Source organism: Cydia splendana, chromosome 12, assembly GCF_910591565.1.
Source record: "Cydia splendana chromosome 12, ilCydSple1.2, whole genome shotgun sequence".
NCBI classification, from domain to species: domain Eukaryota; kingdom Metazoa; phylum Arthropoda; class Insecta; order Lepidoptera; family Tortricidae; genus Cydia; species Cydia splendana.
Window position 1 is genome coordinate 15,067,521 of NC_085971.1, and position 22,849 is coordinate 15,090,369.

The window sequence follows — 22,849 nt, forward strand, 5'->3', positions numbered from 1 at the left end:
CATGAAAATCCGTTCAGTAGTTTTTGAGTTTATCGCGGACATACACATAAACACACAGACAGACGCGGCGGGGGCTTTGTTTTATAAAGTGTAGAGATACCTATAAATAGTGATATTCGGCGCTTGCTCTTGAACCTACATAACAGCAATATAGCCACACATTTTTTATTGTTTGTCCTTTCAGCAGTCATATATATATACAAGTTATATAACCCTAGTTATTGTCCTGTCGCTTTCCAGATTAGATACTGCCGACAGTGTGAATGTTTGCTCATGGTGGTTGTTTGCTCTAGCTCTAGGCCTGTTGACTGCGGCGCCACCGGCGCCGAATTAGAGCAACGTACATTCGATTTTGTACTCTAATCATTGATAACAAGACTAGTTTTTGGGTGAAAGCTAAAGCTCGCAGGTGACTCGTCGCATATGTGTAAACATTGATAAATGAATTTGATTCGTTGTATCAGAGGTCTTATTTGGACCAACTGCATTTGGGAGAGTGTACAGCATTTCACGGGCATGACTGAATTTAACATTCCTCGTTCTATCATCTTACGTCCATCAGGCGTGAGGACCGAAAATATTTAGACATGAAGATTTTTTTTGATTCAATCTTTTGGGATTCCGCGCTACCTAACAAATCTGATCTCTATAAGATAACTTTAAGTAGTTTTTTTATTCGAATCAGGGAGTTGAAATTTGGTCTCTATTCCCATCTGTTACCGCCTCATAGTATGGCGGCGGTCACGTGAGGCGCGGATAAATGGGAATACACCTAAAATTTTACCCTTGTGGTGACTTTCCGACACATAAACATATAAGCCTTTGATCGTCAAAGACGTCCTCATACGCACGCGGCTACCGTATATTATTAAATTTCATTAGAAAATTGGAATGCAAAATAGTCGTATGTGTAATATAGAAATTTCGACCTCCCTAAACCAATAAATAAAGTACGAGTATCTTTGTCTGTTCCAATGCAATGCTATAAAGCTCAGTTACTAACATTCCTCTACATCGTACATAACAGTGCATTTCCATTCACGATTGCAGCGCAAAGTGCAATAAATCCACCTATCTGGCCATTATAATGGGAATGTTTTGAAACCTGGAGCACGGACACGGCGCGTCGACCTGGCGCCGTGCAGAGTTTGGCAGGCCATCGCCAGTGTACGTCAAATTTATATTTACACTTTCGTACCTTATTCCTTTGTGATAAGACTGAATGTGTTTACATATATTTGGCGCTGATCATACACTCATTATGGAATTTCGTACTCTACAATTGAGAAGTTGGATTACCGGCTGGTCTTTCGAGTTACGGGTGCTTGACATAGTGGTCTTAGTGTGATTAATTTTTCTGCAACTGGAGTGTCTGGATAGGAAAGATGGGTAATGAACTTTCAATACAATTGATCTTGAATTGTTACTGCGGTCGTTGATCTTTAATGTTTGAATTTAATGCTTTGTACACAACACTAAACAAATTTAACTAGTATTAAGATGATAATAAAGAAAGGCTTTGAATGCAACTGTGTTATGTTGACGTCTTTAATGTCTCCATACCATATCAATTTTGTAATCCATTAATGAATGATTTTTCCTATTGGCTCATATGATAAATTCGATATGAACCAGTATAATATTCGATACTTAACGTCAGCCACTTGCGAGCACACCCGGGACAGCAACGGAGTGGATAGTAGTCGCCGTGGCTGATCGGCCGTGGAGTTACTACATATTATGAACCAGTAGGGCTAAGATGTTCGGCTCATCATTTGTCACCATGGCTGTAACATTTTAATAAGTATGTACGTGCGAATGTGACGCATGACATGACAGGTGATAAAAATGCGACCATGATACCGCTTCAGGAATGCGACAGCGGTGCAAATGTCCTAATAACTGCTAAATTAGTAACAATTCGTAATAGATGTAAATATATCTAATAGTGATAAGGATAATGTTTTACTACCTGTCATCGATATCAATTAGATATGAAGTAACCAGGTCGCGTGCTGAGGGCATTGAACGGGCATTCCCTACTTCTTACGTGTTTGTCGGAACTGCTCTTTCATAATTACTTCGGACTTCGGAGCTTCGGTAACAAAAACAAACGCATTATGTATCTGTTAGTGTCCGACCGAAGGTTCGGTTTCGGTTTCGGTTTCGGCCAGTTTCGGCCAAAAAAACATGTTTCGGCTGTAGTTTCGGTTTCGGCCAAAAAACGGCCGAACCTTTCGGCCGGGCCGAAACTTACAAAATGGTAAGGTTTACTCGGCTAATTCCGAATGTCGAAAACTGTCGGATAATTCCGAAAAGAGACTTTTATTATGATGGAATTAAGGGTGATTTTCATCTGAATTTCGGAATTATCCGACAGTTTTCGACATTCGGAATTAGCCGAGTAAACCTTACTTCGGACAAAGACCAAAAGTTGGGGAATAAGGAGGACAACAATATTAATACATACCTACCTACATATACTGCTTTAAACTCTCGCGTTTTGTACACATATTTAATTACACAAACGGGCTGGTGCAACTCAGCTGAAACGTCGGAATTAAAGGTAAAAACAATGAAATTATATCGCGGTAGACCCGTTTGTGTAATTAAATATGTCTACATATACTGATTCATGTATAGGTACAGAAATTAATTGGTTTCTTAATAAAACACAATTCCACTAATGAGAGCGCCACTGGACGGTCGACGCAGTCTTAAGAGGCTGTCAATACCTATAACGCACACTGTCTAATTGTATCAGAGTGAATGAGATAGCACTGTCGCACGTAACCGATGGCCGAGTATCAGCTCGGCCCGAGTCGAACGATGTCTTTTTCGCTCTTATGCACTTACTTATTCAGTCATTTTTCTATCTAAGTACCTCTAATGGCAAATTTTAAGCGAGGCTAAAGGCTACTACGCTCAACTAGTGCCGCAAAGTAGATTTTCTCAATAGTTAATATTTTGCGAAGCTGAACAGCTGACTATTGATTAAAACGAAGAAAAAACCCTTAAAAGTGTCCCCAGTACAGTTTTTCATACGAATGCTCGACCTTAGCTTCACTTTTTACCTCAATTTACCATTGGTTTGTGTTCCACATGTCCTCTACTTCAGCTTAGCCTTTGGCCTCGCTGCGCCATGCTCGGTCTGCGGTCTCGCTTTTTAATACAATGGACATTGGTTGGAGTCTGTGCTTAACTACTTATCCTGAAGCCTGAAGCACGGCTTTGACTTCGCATGAAAGTTCGCCTCACTGGGGCACTTCGGACTTTTAGGCCCAGGTGAAGATCGGTACCCGGCCTTGCGATATTGTTAACAAAAAATTTCGCGCTCGCTGCGCTCGCGTTTTTGGTTGACCCTGTATCTACATGTTAGCTTGACTGGTGAATGAATAGAGTTAGACCAAGAAAATTCTGCAATGATTTTGATAGCATACGCAGTGCTACTAGTGCAAATGTTATTTATACGTCATAATTTCATGGAAGTTTTGACGTTTAAAGTAACACTTGCACTGCATGTGTTATCAAAATCGTTGCAGAATTATCTTGGTCTAACTCTAGTAATTTTCTTAAAAAACTGCTTAAGTAATATCAATTTCAAGGACATTGGGTGTTGACAGCCCCATAATATGGGCGTAAAAGCGGTTTTATGACATTCAACAACGATTTTAACAAGTCTACAAAAGTTTCGGTTTCGGTTTCGGCCGAAACTAGAGCCAAAGCCGAACATTCGGTTTCGGTTTCGGTTTCGGCAAAAAAACATGTTTCGGTCGGACACTAGTATCTGTTCAAACTTTTGGGCTTTGTTAGGACACTATTTAACGTTTCTCTCCCTTCGTTAAACATCATTTCTTTTACTACATTTCATTTGTTATCAAAGGACCTGCCTGTAACATTTTCGTTTGTAAACATTTCTATACGTCATTAAACATCATTGAAGCGTATTAATTCACATTTATAGACGGGTCTATCGATTTATTTTATTACCTTTATTTACCGACGTTTATAAATGTGAGTTAATATTTGTTCAAAACGCGAAACTTATAAATATTATATTATTGAAGCGTTTAGCTTGTTTATTAAGGGTCTAAACAAATGAGTACTTTCGAAGGATCGGTATATGGCGTAACTGTGACCATTTCTCTCCATGTGTCAGCCCTTAATTTGTATGCAGCTATAAATAGACCGCAGAAAGTTTCTATTTCAGTAGCAATTCGTTCCCATTAAGTTTGATAGATGCCGCTGCTACCAACCTTAAAGATCTATTTAAAAAATTGACTACCGTCATTTATAGTCGGGTTTAATATATTAATTGTTATTGCTATGAGTTGTGAAAGTGAAATTTATTGATCGCAAATACAATTTACTGCCATAGTTATTTGGAAGGAACCATGAACTCACGACTTGATCATTTGACATCAATAATTTAATGTGATGAGTGAAGTTGTTCACGAGCATGCCTCATGGTTTGTTGCGTGATCACTGATCACAAGGTTAGTTTCACCCACGTTTTCTACAATAGACTACGTAGGTACTATATGTTTATTTTCATAAACGCCTCTGGATGTGACGACATAATGCTTTTGGCCTTTTTATACAAGTTTATACACTCGGAAATGTAAAGTTACAGCCAAGGTGTCTTCCTGATTGATATTTATAATACTATTGGCTACTAAATTGATGTAGGTCTGTAGGAAACCAATAAAATATGTTAAGCTGAGCTTTATTTGAAGAGTTTCATCGGTATGACAGACTTGGCAGTAATGCGACGACATTACGCGTCTATATTCTCTTTTAAACACTTTTCATCTGGCAGCTTTATGACACTATTGCTGTCTTGAATGTCTCTATACGTGCATTAGGGATTCCGCCCTGGAAATGTGGAATAACGGTCATTCAATTACAGTTACGAGTTTATACGTCACCGGGGTGTAGTTCTTATTTCGAAAATAGTCTAGCGTGAATAATACAACGCTCAGAACGATTTATTGTAAGGAATATCCTGGGGAAACTTCATTCCTTTTCTAGTAAGCACGCCCTAGTTTGGGAGCCTATTTTATTAGTCTGTCTTATCTGCTCATTCAGCTATTGCTAGGCCTTTTCCCTTGAGCCCTAATCCTCCGTCCCGTGTGAGTCTAATCCAGCAATTAGTTTTGCCTTGCGTGAAACAATTTCGTGCACAAAATCGAAATTCCATCCGCACAAATTGGGATGGAAATACTGTAGAAGCCATACTCCAAATTTTCGGCAAATTTTCTTTCACACGCTAAGCCAGTCGTGTTTAAACTATCTAAACGGGAAAATATGTTAGGAATTATGAAGCCGCGAAACATTGTTAGCACCTTTTTCCTCTAAAAGGTCGTGTTTATCGGTTATAAAGGAGAGCCTGGCGTGACTGCGACGTATAAATTGTGTAATTAATTACGACGCAACACTTGTTACTTCCCGCTGTATTCGTGTACATAACGCTGGCGGGCTATTGGGTTATTACTGGTTACTGTTATTTAGAAACGACTGGCGTTAATTATTAACGCTTTTATTTCACACTTGTGTGCAGAATGTTTACTGTTTGATGCTTGATTAAAAATCGCTACTGTCTGCATGTGAAACAGGCTGTAATCTGTAAGGCTAATCCGATTTTGATAATACTGGCATGTAGGAAGTTTCAGCTTTGAGTGATGTCATAGGCTACTTTGGTGAAATCAACACCTTGAGGGGAAGGGGAAACAACATACCCGATATATAACATAGACCGAATCACACGGGGATAGACAGCTTTTTTTTATAAAATTCAACAAATGGCAACAAACCTATTCATCTGTGTCTGTCATTCAGAAATAATTATTCTGTCAAACCGAATTATCGTTGTCTAGATGCGTAAACAACCGCATTTCTTCTCATTCTCGACTTTCATTAATTTGCTTCGAGTTATATTTAGCTTCTGGCAGATTTATACGCATATAATCTTATACATAGGTGTTATTTTTAAACGGAATGCGCGTGAGTGGTCATTCAAATGGCGCCAATGTCGATAACCTTTGCGATATCGCCGAGTTCAATAAGTTGTCAACACGATTAGGAACAAGTCATTGTCTTAGGCCACTCGCGTACTATCCGATCTGGAGAATATGCATCTTACTTAAAAATGTGTCCCATAGCTCTTATGTCGGTTGATTAAGAACTAGGGGACGTATTTTTGAGTAAGTTGTAGGCACCCATATTTTTACACTTGACGTGACTTGGCTGTACCTGAAGCGCATTCGTATCCGATGTTCCGGACTTGTATTTTGAAGATTATACTCATACTCATTTATTTATAATATTATTACATATTACACGTTACAATTTTATTTACATAAGATATAGATTATTATACGGTTTACAGTTACAGATTAGATTATTATTACAGTTTCAGTTAGTGTCAAATAGTTAAATATGTCGGTAGCGATAGGATAGTGGACGACAGTAGTACTCAAATTGCATAAAAATATTTTCTAAAATGTTAATACCCCGAGTGGAAAATGGTGACTGCGTTTGTATGGAGAAGCGACCGCTTCCCATTTCGTTTTAAGGTGTTAATCTTATACTATTTTATGAATCATAGTTACTTTTATTTTGATGGTTCTATTTACGTCTAAGCCGTTTCATTTCTGAATAGAAGCCGCATTAGGCTGATGGCACGTAAAACGCCCGTGGTTTTTTAACAAAACGGTTACACTGTTTCTCAATTAAGTTAACGATGTTTTTTTTTTGTTGCAGGCGTGACAATGAGAGAAAAAAGGGGAGGCGCAATGAGCAAAATGCAAAAGCTCAGGAAGCGCCTATCCCTTAGCTTCGGTAGATTATGTAAGTATATTATCCCGTAACAAACGACTTGGAATATTATTTTCCTTGTAACTAATTATAAGGAAACACCTGATTGTGTGTATTGCACCGTTTATTCCGAATGGGAAACACCAGGAAAATAATACTACCGAACATACAAACGCGCACTTCGACGATTTCGTGATACTAACCACCGAATGTGCAATTTGCCACATATTGTATTATTTCTTTATTAAGCCAAGGGTGATACTTCGAAATAAAATAAAAATAGTTCCTTGCAAAACTATTTGTACAACCAGCAACACTCTTATCTGCCTGTCGGTGGACCTTATTACAAAAGGTTGTTACTGCACACCGTTGTATGGGGACCTTGCACTTTGAGACTATGCGCTGAAACTTGGCACAGTTGATTCTTAGCTGGTCTTGAGCAGATACAGACCGGGAGCCGTCGAGAGCCACCTCATTTAGTGAGGGGGGAGGGGGAAAGTTCGACGCTGCCGCGCTTCACTTGGAGCAACATTTCTCTAAAACTATACCTATTAGGGAATGTAATATATCATTTTCGGATAAATTAAGGATGAGGAATCTAGTTTTGGAACAAAAACAATGCACTTTCTAACAAAAAAAAAGCATAAAGTAGAAAAGACTAAAAAACGTATTTTTGATTTTTTCATAATTACCAATTTTTTTTTAAAGTGTAGCAGGAATCTGAAAACAAAAAATACAGTTGTAAAGCTACACTTATTACGTTTAAGAAAATATATAGTTTAATATACAAAACTGTTGATAAATGGGAGATAAAAAATAATATTAAGCGTGGGTCAGAGTGATCTCAATACAAAATATTATGAATGTGGGAAAGTTACTTATAATTTGTTCTACAATCGTTTATTTTTCTTGTTTTTCGTAAATAACTCGTAAACGGTAGCCCACAGCAAAAAAATATCTTTTACGTAAATAATCTGTTTCAGATTTCTTATAAAATAAGTACTACTGTTTTTCGGTACCATCAATATTAAAAAAAATATTGAAGGGAGAAAATAAATACTTAGGTCCCCTTTTTTAGTCATTCGTAAATAACTCGTAAACGAAGGCCAGTAGCAAAAAAAATTTTAGTACATGAATAATTTACATAAAATTTCCTACAAAAAAGGTCATTCGAACTTTTTCGCTAGGATCAATATTAAAAACGATATTAAAGAGAGAAAATAAATTCTAAGGTCCCCTTTTTAAATATTGATCCTAGCGAAAAAGTTTGAATAACCTTTTTTGTAGGAAATTTTATGCTAATTATTCTTGTGTTAAAATATTTTTTGCTATTGGACATGCTTTACGAGTTATTTACGAATGACTAAAAAAGAGGACCTTAGTATTTATTTTCTCCCTTCAATATTTTTTTGAATATTGACCTTAGCGAAAAAAAGGAGCACTTATTTTATAAGAAATCTGAAACAGATTATTTACGTAAAAGATATTTTTTTGCTGTGGGCTACCGTTTACGAGTTATTTACGAAAAACTAAAAAATAAACGATTGTAGAACAAATTATAAGTAACTTTCCCACATTCATAATATTTTGTATTGAGATCACTCTGGCCCACGCTTAATATTATTTTTTATCTCCCATTTATCAACAGTTTTGTATAATAAACTATATATATTCTTAAACGTAATAAGTGTAGCTTTACAACTATATTTTTTGTTTTCAGATTCATACTACACTTAAAAAAAAATTTGGTAATTATGAAAAAATCCAAGATACGTTTTTTTGTCTTTTCTACTTTATGTTTTTTTTTTGTTAGAAAGTGCATTGTTTTGGTTCCAAAAAAAATTCCTCATCCTTAATTTAACCGAAAATGATATATCACATGCCCTAATAGGTACAGTTTTAGAGAAATGTTGCTCCAAGTGAAGCGCGGCGGCGTCGAACTTCCCCCCCTCCCCCCCACTAAATGAGACGTGGCTCTCGAGGTCTCCCGGTCTGTATCTGCTCATGACCAGCTAAGAATCAACTGTGCCAAGTTTCAGCGCATAGTCACAAAGTGCAAGGTGTCGTGCACTAACAAACTAGCTACCAAGGGTGATACTTCGAAATAAAATAGTTCCTTGCAAAACTATTTGTACAACCAGCAACACTCTTATCTGCCTGTCGGTGGACCTTATTACAAAAGGCGTAAGGTCCAACGATGGACAGTTAAGAGTGTGGGCGATGCAATAGTAGATTCTGTGCGAAAAGAGAAGAGTCGTGATATATATGGGATCTAATACATTCTACGACTCTTCTCTTTCCCGACAGACTCTACCTGGACTCTACAGCCATATCACCTTCTTCAATTTGGGCCATAATATTGGCTAGGCCCCTCGACCAGAGCTGAAATTATTTAAATTTGTCTTACAGAATGCTAACACAGTCCGCTACCAAACTTCTTTTACCGTATTGACTAGGGGCACGATTCGGATTTTGAAATAGACATCTATTAGATATCTTTTAGACATCACCAAGATACGATAACGATATGTTTAAGATCTAACCTATCAAATATGACATTTGCGCGATTCTGGCGATACTCTTGAACGATTTCCTCAGGATATGACTTAGAGATCCAATTCACATCTAATAGATATCTTACGCTAACTAACGTAAAAGTGACATTGGTTGCCAGAATTGCGCTGCAAAAGAGAACTAGTTGATATCTAAACCATAACGTATCTAGAATGGATCTAGTACGTGTCGTCTCTTGTGAATATCTTGAAGTTCGAATACGGCAGTAGTTCTTTTTGGGAATTTTCAATCACTCCGCCATAAGGTACCTTTTTTTACTAAACTTTAAGACGACATCTTATAACTTACTTATAATAAAAATAAAAACAAGTAAACAAACGTTAACCATTAATATTTGGGCCACTGACTTACGCTTTGACAACACATCAACATCATAGCAGCTAGGATTACTAGTAACTATCCCGTTCTAAAGCCGACCACTGACTAACAGTCCGCCGGACGATATCAGCCGGTCAGTTGTTCGGAACTGTCAAATTTTTGTTCTAACTGACAGGCCGATATCGTCCGGCGGCCTGTTAGTCAGTGGTCGGCTTAAGTGTAATGCAACTCAGGGAAAATTGTTTCCGTTATAGACTGATCTTTATTTATAACCGTGATACAGCCTTGCCATTTTAAATTAAAAAACTTCTCCTGTAACATTTATATATTGTTTCTATTAGAAGTAGATACTAAGTGAAAAGGAGCAAGAATGTGCTTAAGAACATGAAAAGTAAGTCACTTTGTATGGATATTATATAATAAAGACCCGATTTCATTGTGAGTCTACAATGTCTACATCCACCAGTATTCGATCATGCGAAGTGGCTGTCACAAAATTAAAAAGTAATCTAATAATAGTAATTCTACAAATAGACTCTTATATCGCGTGATCATCGGATTTTGGCGATTGTTGCATTTACTTCTAATTGATTACAACACCAGAACTAATCTGAAAACGTGACAGGGTACGTTTTCAGATTAGTTTTTTTATTTTTAAATTACTTCAAAAAAAGGACATTCTCAATTTGGTTGACTAATTAAATAAAGGTTTTTGTTTAAATCGCTTATAAGTTATAACATTTCTATCTTAGTACCTAACATTATACATATGTACATACTTAACTACCCGAAGTATTAAATATAAAAATAATTATAATTTATAATCATGTACTTTATATTTAATATATAATTTAGCAAAGATGATGATTATAATTTCTCCGTATAACTAATTTTCTGATATCCGGAAAATGAAGGAGGTGGTTTAAATGAAATCAGCTTACCGAATACAAAACATGTTTAGAATTAGATACCACATTACGAAATTATCATTTGCAAATGCTTAATATATCAATATTGTATTTCTTTAATTGAATTCGCTACTAACATTACCATAATCGGATTACTTGGAATAAGACCCAAAATAGATCAAGACGGTTAAATAATAATAAATAGCTATTTAGGGAACAAAAACAAAATAACAACATTTTTATTTCCTTAAATATATGCACAGTCGCCATCAGATATATTGGAGCGGCCAAGGTCCTCACAAATATCTGAACACGCTTCATTGCCAGCATTTGGCTCTATTGCCAGGGCGTTAGAGTGCGTGTACAGAGATTTGTGACCACCTTGGCCGCTCCGATATATCTGACGGCGACTGTACAAGTACATAGCATAATTAAATAATTATATATGATTTCGTAGGTGTGGTGAACCATCATCATCATCATTATTCTTAAGAGCCTAGCTCTTGTCGGTGGAGTAATCGCCATTCCGTTCTTCTCTCTGCCACTGTTTTGAGCTTCTGATACGTCACTACGTTAATTTTCTCTTTGGCCTGGTCAATATATGCACGTTTCGGTCTTCCTCTGCCTCTCTGTTTTCCTATTCTGCCTTCAATTATAGACTTTATGTAAGTATCGTGACGTATCAGGTGCCCCAACAATCCCAACATGTTTCCCCTTCTGTCTTCAATTGTTCCTAGCAGAGACCTCTTCTCACCTACCAAATTTAATACTTCCGTATTTGTTTTCCTCTCACCAACCATAACCATATAGACTTGATATTGATATAGGGTTGCATTGGGGTAACTTTGAATGAGGGGCAATTTAAATAATTGGAAATACCTACTAAACTAGAAGCACTTTGGTAAGCCTTGTAGCAGTGTAAGTGTTGCCAAAGTATAGTGCTTCTCGTTTATAGATATTAAGGATTTTTAAAAATTTCCCTCTTTCGAAGTTACACCCGTGCACCATATTTCTAAGGGTCCTTTTAAAGATTTCTCTCTCTCTCTCTGGTCGGTCCCTCATGTCTGAGGATCGTGGTCAGTATCAGGGTTGCATCTGGAGTGTAGAAAGCAGAGGATGACGAGTTACGGCCCGATTCGAACTTTAAGATACGTCAGTTAATAGATCTAGAAACGATATGTATTAGATGTGTCACTGTCAAAAGTGTCGTTTTTGTTTGAAGAAACGCGACGTGACACAAATGTGACGTTTCTTCACTTTTGACACTCACACATTTAATCCATATATCGTTTCTAGATCTATTAATTGACGTATCTTAAAGTTCGCACCGGGCAGTTTAACTTGATCGGTCCATCTTATTAGTGAACGACCGCGTGATCTTCTGATTCGCGTGAAGAAGATTTCAACAGTTATTTATAAATGTCTATAAAATGTTTATATTCGCCTTTGTGCCGTTATTGTCATAACCGTTGCCTTGATATGTGTTCATTAGGATAAATAAAATAAAATTTAGATGCAGTTATTATAAATCACAACTTGATTTACCAATCAAGATTATTCCTAAGACAATAATATCGAGTAAGATACGTACTCAATAAAGTAAACAATACATTATCTATAAGCAATCGTATTGTGATGCAAACTATACGCCTACACTAGAGTTACATATAAACTTGTATGTTGTATGCGTTCCGTAACTCGATATGAAACAGGTATATTATTGCGATGTAACAACACGTACCACCGGCCGACTTTATGTCTCAGAAATAAGGTATACGAAGTGTCAAATAACAGTGTTAACTCGCCATCAGATATATCGGAGCAGCCGAGGTGCTCAAAAATATCTGAACACTCACTCTAGCGCCTTAACAATACAGGCGTTTTCAGATATTTGTGAGCACCTTGGCCGCTCCGATGGCGACTAGACCGTCATCTACACAGTTATCTGAACATTCGTAACCCTTATCACAAGGAGGTTAGGTCTATAATTGGTCAAATAAGATTGTTGCTGTTAATGATACAACCGCATGCCTGTGTCTTCGCGGTAATGATTCCTATACTTTATTAGCTGCGATTCTGCTCGCTACATCGCTTCTTCCTACTTGTTGGTGACAATAATGTCTTTGACTTTACTTATGAATTGTAGATAAGTGCGGAGAGCAATTTAAGAAAACAGGAGGTTTAGCGATCGTCCTGAAGTTATAGATTTGATCTAGCTAACTATTATTTGTAATTCGAACTATACGTATGGTATGTAACAACAGTCCGAAGATTAAACAATTCAAAAGCGAACAATAGCATATTCAGGAACCAGAACGGATGTCAAATATTATTTTATCCTTAGTCCTTTAACAATTAAATAAACCCCAGTCACGGGAACAAATAAATATTCATTCCTGTAAGTAACCCGTACTTTCCTTCAGATCCCGCATTCTTAGTCGTTACGACACTCGCTGTTACCACACATATAGGCGACCTTTTACTTGTAAAATACTTTACCGCTATAAAAAACTACTACAGAGTTGAACACTATGCCTACAATAGGCCACAGTCATGTAACTCTTAAATTTCTTTTTATTAGTCTACTTAAATCTCATGATTAACTTGAAAGTCCATGAGCTGTCCCAATAGTTGCCAACTTCAATCTTTTACTGCAAATATTTATAAGTGGAATTAGGTTTTGAATCACTAGGAATGCTTAGGATATATTGGATAGGTATGTGCTAGTGTCCGACTGAAACCGGTTTTTAGTTTCGGCCGAAACCGAAACTTCTATCGACTTGTTAACACCGTTGAATAAAATGTCAGTGGGATTTTCATACTAGACAGTAGTTTGTGTTAGCATAAGTTTAATTTACTTGCGTGTTATTGTAACATGGTTTTATATTTTGAATGATAAAGAATAAATCATATAATAGACAGTAGACATATGAACATTGAAACCGAAAAATTTAAACTTCTCGCTTCTTCTTCGCAACATGGTTTTTATACTGAAACCGAAACTTCGGTCAGGTGGTGGCCCCGGCTTGTCTTATACGCTCCATCTAGCTGGAAAGAGATCTGTGTCAGGGCCTAATGTTTATTCTGCCGTCTTCTGTTGGCGAACTTTTTGTTGCTCGCCCATCCGTTCCCTTTTTCCTCAAGATGGGGTTATTCCAAACTAGAGACCACTTATTACTGAGTCCAACACTCAACGTAAACATTGTAAGATGGCCATTCGGTTACGCAGGTAGTTGTTACGGGTCTAACCGGCTGATATCAGCTGAAAGATGTCTGGGACCATTCCACAAAAAGTTCTACTTTGTCGGGGACATTACGCGTATGGCAGATACCTTAATAACCTGTAGAAATCTGAAGTGTTAAAAAAATAGCGTCACCTACTCGACTCATTTCTGCTAGACATAGGTTTCTTCTGACGATCTCCATAAGGCGCCATTCATTTATTACGTAAGACGATTTTTGATAGTTTTTGACCGGGGTTCCCTCCCCCTTGCAAGAAAAAATAAGATATGTTCGACCTAAATCGTCTTACGTAAAATAGAATGGCGCCTAATGACCGAGATCATATTACCATCTCTTTCACTCCTACGAAGTGTGAATTAAAAGTTTTGCGACCCCAGTTCTTCTGAGCGTTTGACTCACTAAGCGAATTTAACACATGGCCTCCCAAATTTATGTAACATCGAATACTGGAGAGCCCTTACAGAATCCATAATCAGGGCTTTCGTTCGTAAAATTTCTGTAATTGTGCGCAATCTACATTAGCAGTCGATCGCTTTTTTTACACTTCCTTTTTTTCGGTCCATTGTATTGGATCTTAAGGGTTTCACTTTCTTATTAAATCGTCCTGAAGTTCCCGAAAGGTCTACGTTAGCGTTCTTGGTCATTAATTTTCATTAATGTATTAAAGGTTTTCCAGTTAAGTGGTAATATCTGCTAATATCTGCCTTGTTTCACAAACCTACCTATTGATTGTATACATGAATAACACAAATTGATACAATAAACGATATACTTAGTCCTGTGTCCTTACCACAACTTGAAACTGACATATTCGCTAGTGACTGCGTAAACTAATACATCTCCCACAATCTTCGAGCATTTAATAACCGGAGTCGCCTTTAAGAGCTTACCCCTCTGACGAAAACCTTGCACAATTGTGCAAACTTTTCTATGGACTGACGTTCATCTAACATGGCTATTTGTACGTTACGTACAAATAGCCATACATTTCACGTGCCCCTCCCTCGCAAAAATCGGCAGACTGTTTTGTACAGAAAATGACAGCCAAGGCGTCTCCAGTTACTAAATGCTCTAAGCCCATAATACATCTCCCTCGTACTCACATTAGTGCAAGCAAGATGCACTGCGTTTGTTAAGGCCTCGTAAAACTCATCGTGGGTACTTAGTGCAATCGCCTATACATTTGACTGACGATAATTCTATAACCGCAAGGACATCAGTTTTAATAATTTGGTGCTGTTTGTATAGATATAGCGCCGTCATTAATCAATTCCTCTTGTTTATCATACCAATTACCAACACAGCAATAATTCGAGATTTGGGACCATAATCCATGATTGCTCTGTTTATCTGAAGATACGTCACGTTTGAGGAGATGAGTTACGTACTACGATTTTCTGAGCAAATTACTTAGTAAGGCTTAATTTGGAAAACAATTTATTGTTTAGTGGAATAATATTGTACACAAATTAAAATGATGAACTAATTTATATATCGGCGGAACAGAACAAAGGACTTTTATGCGAACTGGGAATTGTTTAGGTATAGGTACTTACTCGAAATATAATTATTAATTATAATGAAATCTAGTTTAATTTTCTGTTTGTGACCTGTGTTCTTCTTTTATCTAAACAACATTGAAAATCATGATATGTATAAATAGGGTATTTTCCTATTAATCAAATCAGTTACTTTTTTAGAGCTGTCAAAACGATTTGCTAATATGGAAATTATATGAAACATTACATCGTGACGTCACGGTCAACTCACCTACTTTTTATATTTCTATCCGATTTATTAAATAGAATTTGTGTTTAAAAATAACTCCTATCTGTGTTTTTCTAATAATTATCTGGTACTTTATTTCATGCATGGTGTGAAATAATTTATTTTAAATACAGTATAATACCCTATTATAAAACAATGTTTTCACTACCAGACTACGTTCATTTGAATAAAACACTGCATTGCAAATTAAAGCAACACTCAAACCGCAGCCTGTCACGAGCACACATGATCAGCAAACCAAACCAATGTATTACACACCGGCCATTTAACTTTTACGCTGTTATTCCAGTGCAAAGCTGTACCAAAGGGAATTTGAAATAGAGAGTTACTGTCATGGTAAATTATGTAGCTACAGTACATTTACTGCCATCTTTCGACAGAAAATTAAAACTGTTAGAACGCCATTTGACTTAGATCATTATTATTTTACTGATATATGTTAACTTGTTAAATATTGATATTAACGCCATCTACTCGAGCGTAGGCTGAAGGTTATGGCGCCATCGCTCGGAAACATTGCACCATACCTTTGGCCTAGTGTCGAGTAGATGGCGTTAATATTAATATTTAACAACACATATCAGTGAAAGAATAAGGATCAAAGTCAAATGGCGTTCTAACAGTGTTAATCTTCTGTCGAAAGATGGCAGTAAATTTACAGTGGCTACTTAATTTACTTTGACTATCCGCCTCTATACACTCTATTCTCTTTGGCTTTACGATGAAAGCAATTCAATCTTCAAAAGCGTTTTGTTGTTCAAGGAAAATCGATTAACACCGTTCTAGTCGTTTCCGTAAGCAAATTTGTTTGTAAACGCAATTCCCTAACGCGTTAACGCGCTATCCCGGCAATATTGATTATTTAGAACAGCTTATACATATTTCCTTGGTCCCTTATCTAACTTGGGTCTTAATAAGGCCGCTTGCATCAGTGTACTCGTAATTAAGTCATTTTCTAACATTTTATTTTATATGAAGACCTTTAATTGTGTCGGTTTTGTTTTGTGCATGTGCAACTATAATAAATCGTAATATTGGCGAACTGTTTGTGGCCCTGTAAGTACACTAAAAACAAATTCATTCTACAACTGGATTCAACAAATACTTATCTGCTCCAAAACAGCAGATCTAGCAGAATTTGACGAAAGACTCAACCAACGTTATTGCAAACATTCACATCGGTTGGTTATCCAGTTACCTTTGTTTGATTTATATCGCAAAGAACACACTTTTAAAAATCAATATCCAAATCCTTGGATACTACCTGAGCAAAACGTATGTCTTTCAATGCAAACAAATGATTGTTGTCAGACATCCCGATATCCGGGATCACTAGAGTGACATTCCCAGGGATTATTAGCTTTCCACGTCTATTACACTCACTCATACTCTTATCAGTTTAATAGTGGCTTCTAGATCCTAAAAACTGCGTTATCGGGAATCTTACCCAGGTAAACTATAACATGACGCTTTGCGCAGAACACGATGTGAGTAACATACAAAGATAAAGAGAAAATAAATTATATCTCTCTTTCAACCATCGAGTAGGGTCCCGATTGGACCTTATTGACGCACGCAGGAAATCATCTGTTACTGAAAATGATATCAAGTACGAATCGTTTATTTAATGAGGTCGGTCGTTGCGGTGATTCAGGGGGAACGAGAATTAATGCAGATTTAATTTTCAGGGCAAGCCTTTCATTTAGATTTGTTTATGAGTCCATCCGCGCGGACTGTCTGGACTGACAACGAATATTATGCGTTGTCTTATTTTCGGATTGTGTTTCTGTGGCATTACATGTGATGAGCGTAGCCGACCACTTGCGTCTATGGGGTTGGCAACTGTGAAAGGTTATAGAATGGTGCCATCATAGGTTTTTCCTGTTTCTTGTTTTGGTCTACGCCTCTACGGGATTTGGCTTAAAGGGTTAGGATTTAAGTTACATCCCTCAGGTAGTATAAAAAAAAACAAGAATTTGACACTATTAGTAGGATTGACCGGTAAAACCTTTGCAGGCCCCATTGGTTCCTTTTGGGAAGTACATAGTAGGTACAACATACTGACCTTCCAATCCTACAAAGGTTAATTTGCTTGATCATGTCTGAAATAGTTGTAACTGCTTGTAACTGATACGTTTGCCATTATAAACGTTGTCGTCATATTTTTTCAGAAATAAATTCCGTATTCCTTATCGATGAATCATTCTTGTTTCGCGAAGTCATATCAACAACTGTAACTCTGTGGAATTTAATACATCGCTGGTTAATTCGGATAGACTATTTATAAACACACACTCGTAAATCCGTTGTATGACAGGCTACAAATGTCACATAAGCCATGCAAACTTGAACACAACCAAATAGTATCACGAAGGTCGCGTGTATAAGAAATGTATAAACTATCAACTTTAAGGTGGATCAATTTTTACTTGGTTGTAATCCAGAAGATATCTGGATTACAAATTACAACTAGTGCCATTGGTTGATTCCTCTCATCTCTGTCTTAGTGGAAACGCAGTCTTACAGAGACAATATCCCTGAGGGTTTAATTGTCATTAATTTAAATTCAACGTGACCCAAAATTTACATTGACTTGTCTATATGCTTATACTTCGTAATGGTTCAATGACTTCATAGTCTACATTCCATGGTGTAGATGACCACAAGGTTAGAAGTGATCGTCAATAAACTAGTTCTGCTATTAGTCTTAGGTCAAATTATCGAGCACTGATTTACCGCCTGCAAGCTGCGAATAAATTGCAGCTTAGCTTAGAGCTAATTCCACATAATTTTCTCCGTCCACCCTCGTAATAAGCGCTCAAGAGAGATTTTTGCGTTATCTCAATAGAGTTCAAGTTTTCAAGCGACGGAGAACAGGAAAGTTCTATTTATAGCGCTTTTAAGGATCGTAGATAGTAAAATTAAAAGGAACACTTAGTTACCTTGTTGTTAATATAAAATATAAAAGCTTAACACGATGTTTCCTTGCGCTGAAGACGCTTTATCCAAGTTATGTAGCGCCTTTCTGAGGAACAAGAAGGATTAATGTTCATCGAGTTTTTCTTCTCTTTGACCTCTTGTCTGATATGATAAGGATACTGGTCGCATTTATTTCGAGAACGATACTTTCGGCTCACATACACGATTTTGACCACCACACAGATATGAAAGTTTAAAGTATTGTATGATATCTATCGACATAGGTAGTAGAGATGTGCGCCGATGGCAAAATCGTCGGCGGCGGCGTCCGATGATTTTTTGACCGGCGGCGGCGGCGTGATCGGCGTGAAATCGGCGTAGCATAATTTTTGATACTGCATGAGAATGTGGCTGGAGAAACTCTACACTAAACCCTTCTGAGTATTTACTAGGCTATCCAAAACATATTACGTGTGTTTTTTAAATTATTGGCGAAAATGATATCCCATCCATGTCACTCGGTAACCATTTATTACCAATACCAACTTAACGGTTACCAACGGTATGTTTAAATATTAAATTAAAAACCGGGCAAGTACGAGTCGGACTCGCGCACGAAGGGTTCCGTACCATAATGCAAAAAACGGCAAAAAAAACGGTCACCCATCCAAGTACTGACCCCGCCCGACGTTGTTTAACTTCGGTCAAAAATAACGTTTTTTGTATGGGAGCCCCACTTAAATTTTTATTTTATTCTGTTTTTAGTATTTGTTGTTATAGCGGTAACAGAATACATCGTCTGTGAAAATTTCAACTGTCTAGCTATCACGGTTCGTGAGATACAGCCTGGTGACAGAAAGACGGACGGACGGACGGACAGCGGAGTCTTAGTAATAGGGTCCCGTTTGACCCTTTGGGTACGGAACCCTAAAAAGGATACGCTACATTTTAGGCAGTATTTTTACTTTGTAAGCGGAATACAAATGAAACACAAAAAAAATATTTATAAGTTAAGTCTTAAATCTATATTGACTTTTCCCAGCCACTGTCGCCTCACCTAGGATTTGTTACGAAATAATGATGAACTAGGTACATACTTTACATTTGTCTCAACTGAAGTTTAACAGAAATGTATGTTAGAATAAAGATGTCATCTTTTTCGAAAGTAAGCGTCTCTGGCAGGTCGATTTCGCTCAACAGAATGTCTTTGAAGTGTCCCGTTTTATGGAATATTAAGGTCTACTTTGTCTTCTATACTGCTAGCTTAGTGATGATACTTGGTGATTTAAGTTCCTTTAAGTAGGTATAATTGTTTAGGTATAGCTTATTACGAAGCTTTAATCTGACTGTTATAATTTTGATTGAAATATATATTGTTAAGTAAAAGAAGCTGATAATCACCATAAAATGACTAACAATTCATCGTGTGTAATTTTAAATGAAATTGTATATTATGTGATAAACAAATCAAATGATATCTATCATATGATGCCCCTGATGCGTGTCACCAGCATCACACGAGAAACCATAAAATACGCAATTATAATCGTGGTGACAACTTGCTGGAGATTCTAAGAAGAAAATAGCGTGTTTATGTCCTAGGCTATGAACCTGCTATTTCTTGACTGTAGTTCACTGATTAAATTGACAATCAAGAGACTATTGATGTAAAACAAAATGCGTTCTACAAAAAAGCTGTGCGATAAAATATCAAATAATAACCTGAGATCCAGATACAAGATCTTGTTGAAATTAACGCTAAATCGTTATCACAGCTAATACCGCAACGACAAAAATGATGCTAATTTGGTTCACTTACCAACCAAAGCAAAAGTTTGGTTTGACAAATAATAAGCGAAAAAGCATAAGGATCTTTAAATTATACCCCTGACGCTGTCTACTCACTACGCAACATGGAATAAGACACGATAGGTATCAAAATTTGCCACGCCGATTATACGCCGGTCAAATTTATCGGCGGCGGCGGCGTGGAAAAATCGTCGGCGGCGGCGGCGCGGCGGCGCGGCGCACACTGGAACCCGCCCATACATTGCTGTGCTCAAAACTACAATAAGTAAAATTAAGCAAAAAAAATACTATTCTACATTCGTAATGTCAAGTAGTGCTTATAATAATAATTATTTACATTATATTTATATTAAAAAATAAAATATTCCTATGATGACGTTACATATTCACCGATAAACATGTTGACAGCTTCCGGGTGAAATATTTTTGAATTAATAATTGGCAGAGGTCGTGTGCAGGTGATGATGGGATCAGAAGAAACCAAGAGCCTATTAAAAACATCTGTCATGTTGTCGAATCTACAAGTTTTACGACTAAATCTCTCTCGATAGTTTTTAAAATCCTTATTCCTCGCTTCCTGGGCCTCTTCACTTAAATTGCCTATTGGGATCAGGTGCTCAGATATTATTGCGACTCCTTGAATAAGGATTTTATGAACAGTAGGTGTCATGCGACACCACCGGTACAGTTTTACATATAACTTTGCTGTCTCTAGACAGTATTTTTTGAATTTACACGTATCGATCTTGTAGCCACTGGAAATTGTTTGTAAAATTATGTAAAAGCGACGTATGAGTTCTTCATCTATTTTAGTAATTTCGGCTGATATTTCGTAGTTTTGGAAAAAATTTCGAGCCACATTACCGTTATTAATATTGCCAAAACCTGGTTTTGGTTGATCTATTATTAAGGAAGTTATTAAGTTATTATTAAGTAAAATTGTATCACTTTTTTCATCTGAAACAGTCGAAATGCATAGAAATAACCTTAAGGTAAAATATTACGCACTAAAACATTGTTTTAGTGAGAAAAAGTTATATTTTCGCTAAAGTAAAAACGCCTGATCAAATAGTCGGAGCAAAAAATTTGGCCCATTTCGAAAACTGGACAACATCTTTTACTTTCGAATAAAGAATCTTAATAACGACAACTTTTTTAGCTATCATGCCTAAAAATTATCAAAAGATGTTGTCCATTATCGGAAATATGACCATTTTTATTAAATTACAATATATGTTACTATTTGTCGGAATACCACAAACCCAAAATTGTTTTAGAACATAAAATACGTAAAACATAATCTACATACCTTGCTCAAGATAAGTCATTGCGGATTTTGAGTTATTCATACCAACTACAATTACTTGAAATAACTATTTTGTTAATCAATACAAATTACCACTGAGATGTGACATATAAAATCCTAGACCTTTGACATAATGCAACTATGTAATGACAACTGATAATGAAGGTATTTTTCTGCAGTGAGGTGCAATATCTCCCTGTTTATGCATATATTTCAATTTGAGTACAAAATACCCACAATTGCAAAGTTGAGTTTTGAGCACTGCAATGTATGGGCGGGTTCCAGTGTGCGGCGCACATGTCTAATAGGTAGTACATATAATAAAGCCAAAACAACAAGCCGAATTTGTCAAATATCAATATTTCGTTAGGGTTGTAGTATTTTTAATGTTGACACTTTTGCTTTCATTCTGGTCTCTATTGTTTCCCATAGAGTTTTAAGTTATAATTTATTGTTTGTCCGCATTTTCATTAGTCATAAATTGGTTTTTCTCAGAAACGCGTAACTTTTCAGTAATAAAACAAACCTATAACCTAAACATCTATAGGATAACCTTACAAAAATCCTGCAAAGTTAACGGTTTCAGAATTATGACTAATGATAATCTGAGAATCATTACATTATGACTTCCAATAATTATGTCAAACAAAAGGTCCCGCTTTCAGACAGTTACAAATAAATATTGTTCTCATGTAATTGAAATTTTAAGGATTTGTTTTCCTTTTTCCTTTACTGCGATAACATTACTGAATGTCGTAAATATATTATTCATGCCAATATCTGCGTTTTACAGGGACTAAAGTGTTTCATTTCGATGTAATGCGAGACCAGTTTAACATACTAAAAGTATACGAGTATGGAAATATTAGTACTTACCTCGTCTCCATAAATATGCAATATTCCTGTCGCATGACTCAGGCTTATGTAAGCAAAACATTGCTTATATCGACTTACCCTTAGTACTTACTGAAATTTGAACTCAATTTTATACTACATAAAGTTGTATTTGCATATCCACATTCATGTAAGATACGAGCATGTTAAAGTTAGTTATTTACTTTTGTTGTATAGTTGGGAGTTAGGTTATCCGCCGGGCAGACCCGTCCGGTGTGCCCGGGACGCAATATGGAACTATTGTTGTTAGATTTTACTTTGCTCTGCTCCCGGT

General features: G+C 36.7%; 1 protein-coding gene across 4 annotated transcripts in view; it reads left to right on the forward strand.

Moving 5' to 3' along the window:
• Positions 1-22,849, forward strand: part of LOC134795676 (cyclin-dependent kinase 14) — a 136,146-nt gene that overhangs the window by 30,053 nt on the left and 83,244 nt on the right. For all 4 annotated transcript variants that reach the window (XM_063767601.1, XM_063767604.1, XM_063767605.1 and 1 more), the window contains exon 2: positions 6,763-6,849. In XM_063767601.1, coding sequence (XP_063623671.1) covers positions 6,763-6,849 — 87 coding nt within the window. The remainder of the gene's footprint in view (positions 1-6,762; positions 6,850-22,849) is intronic.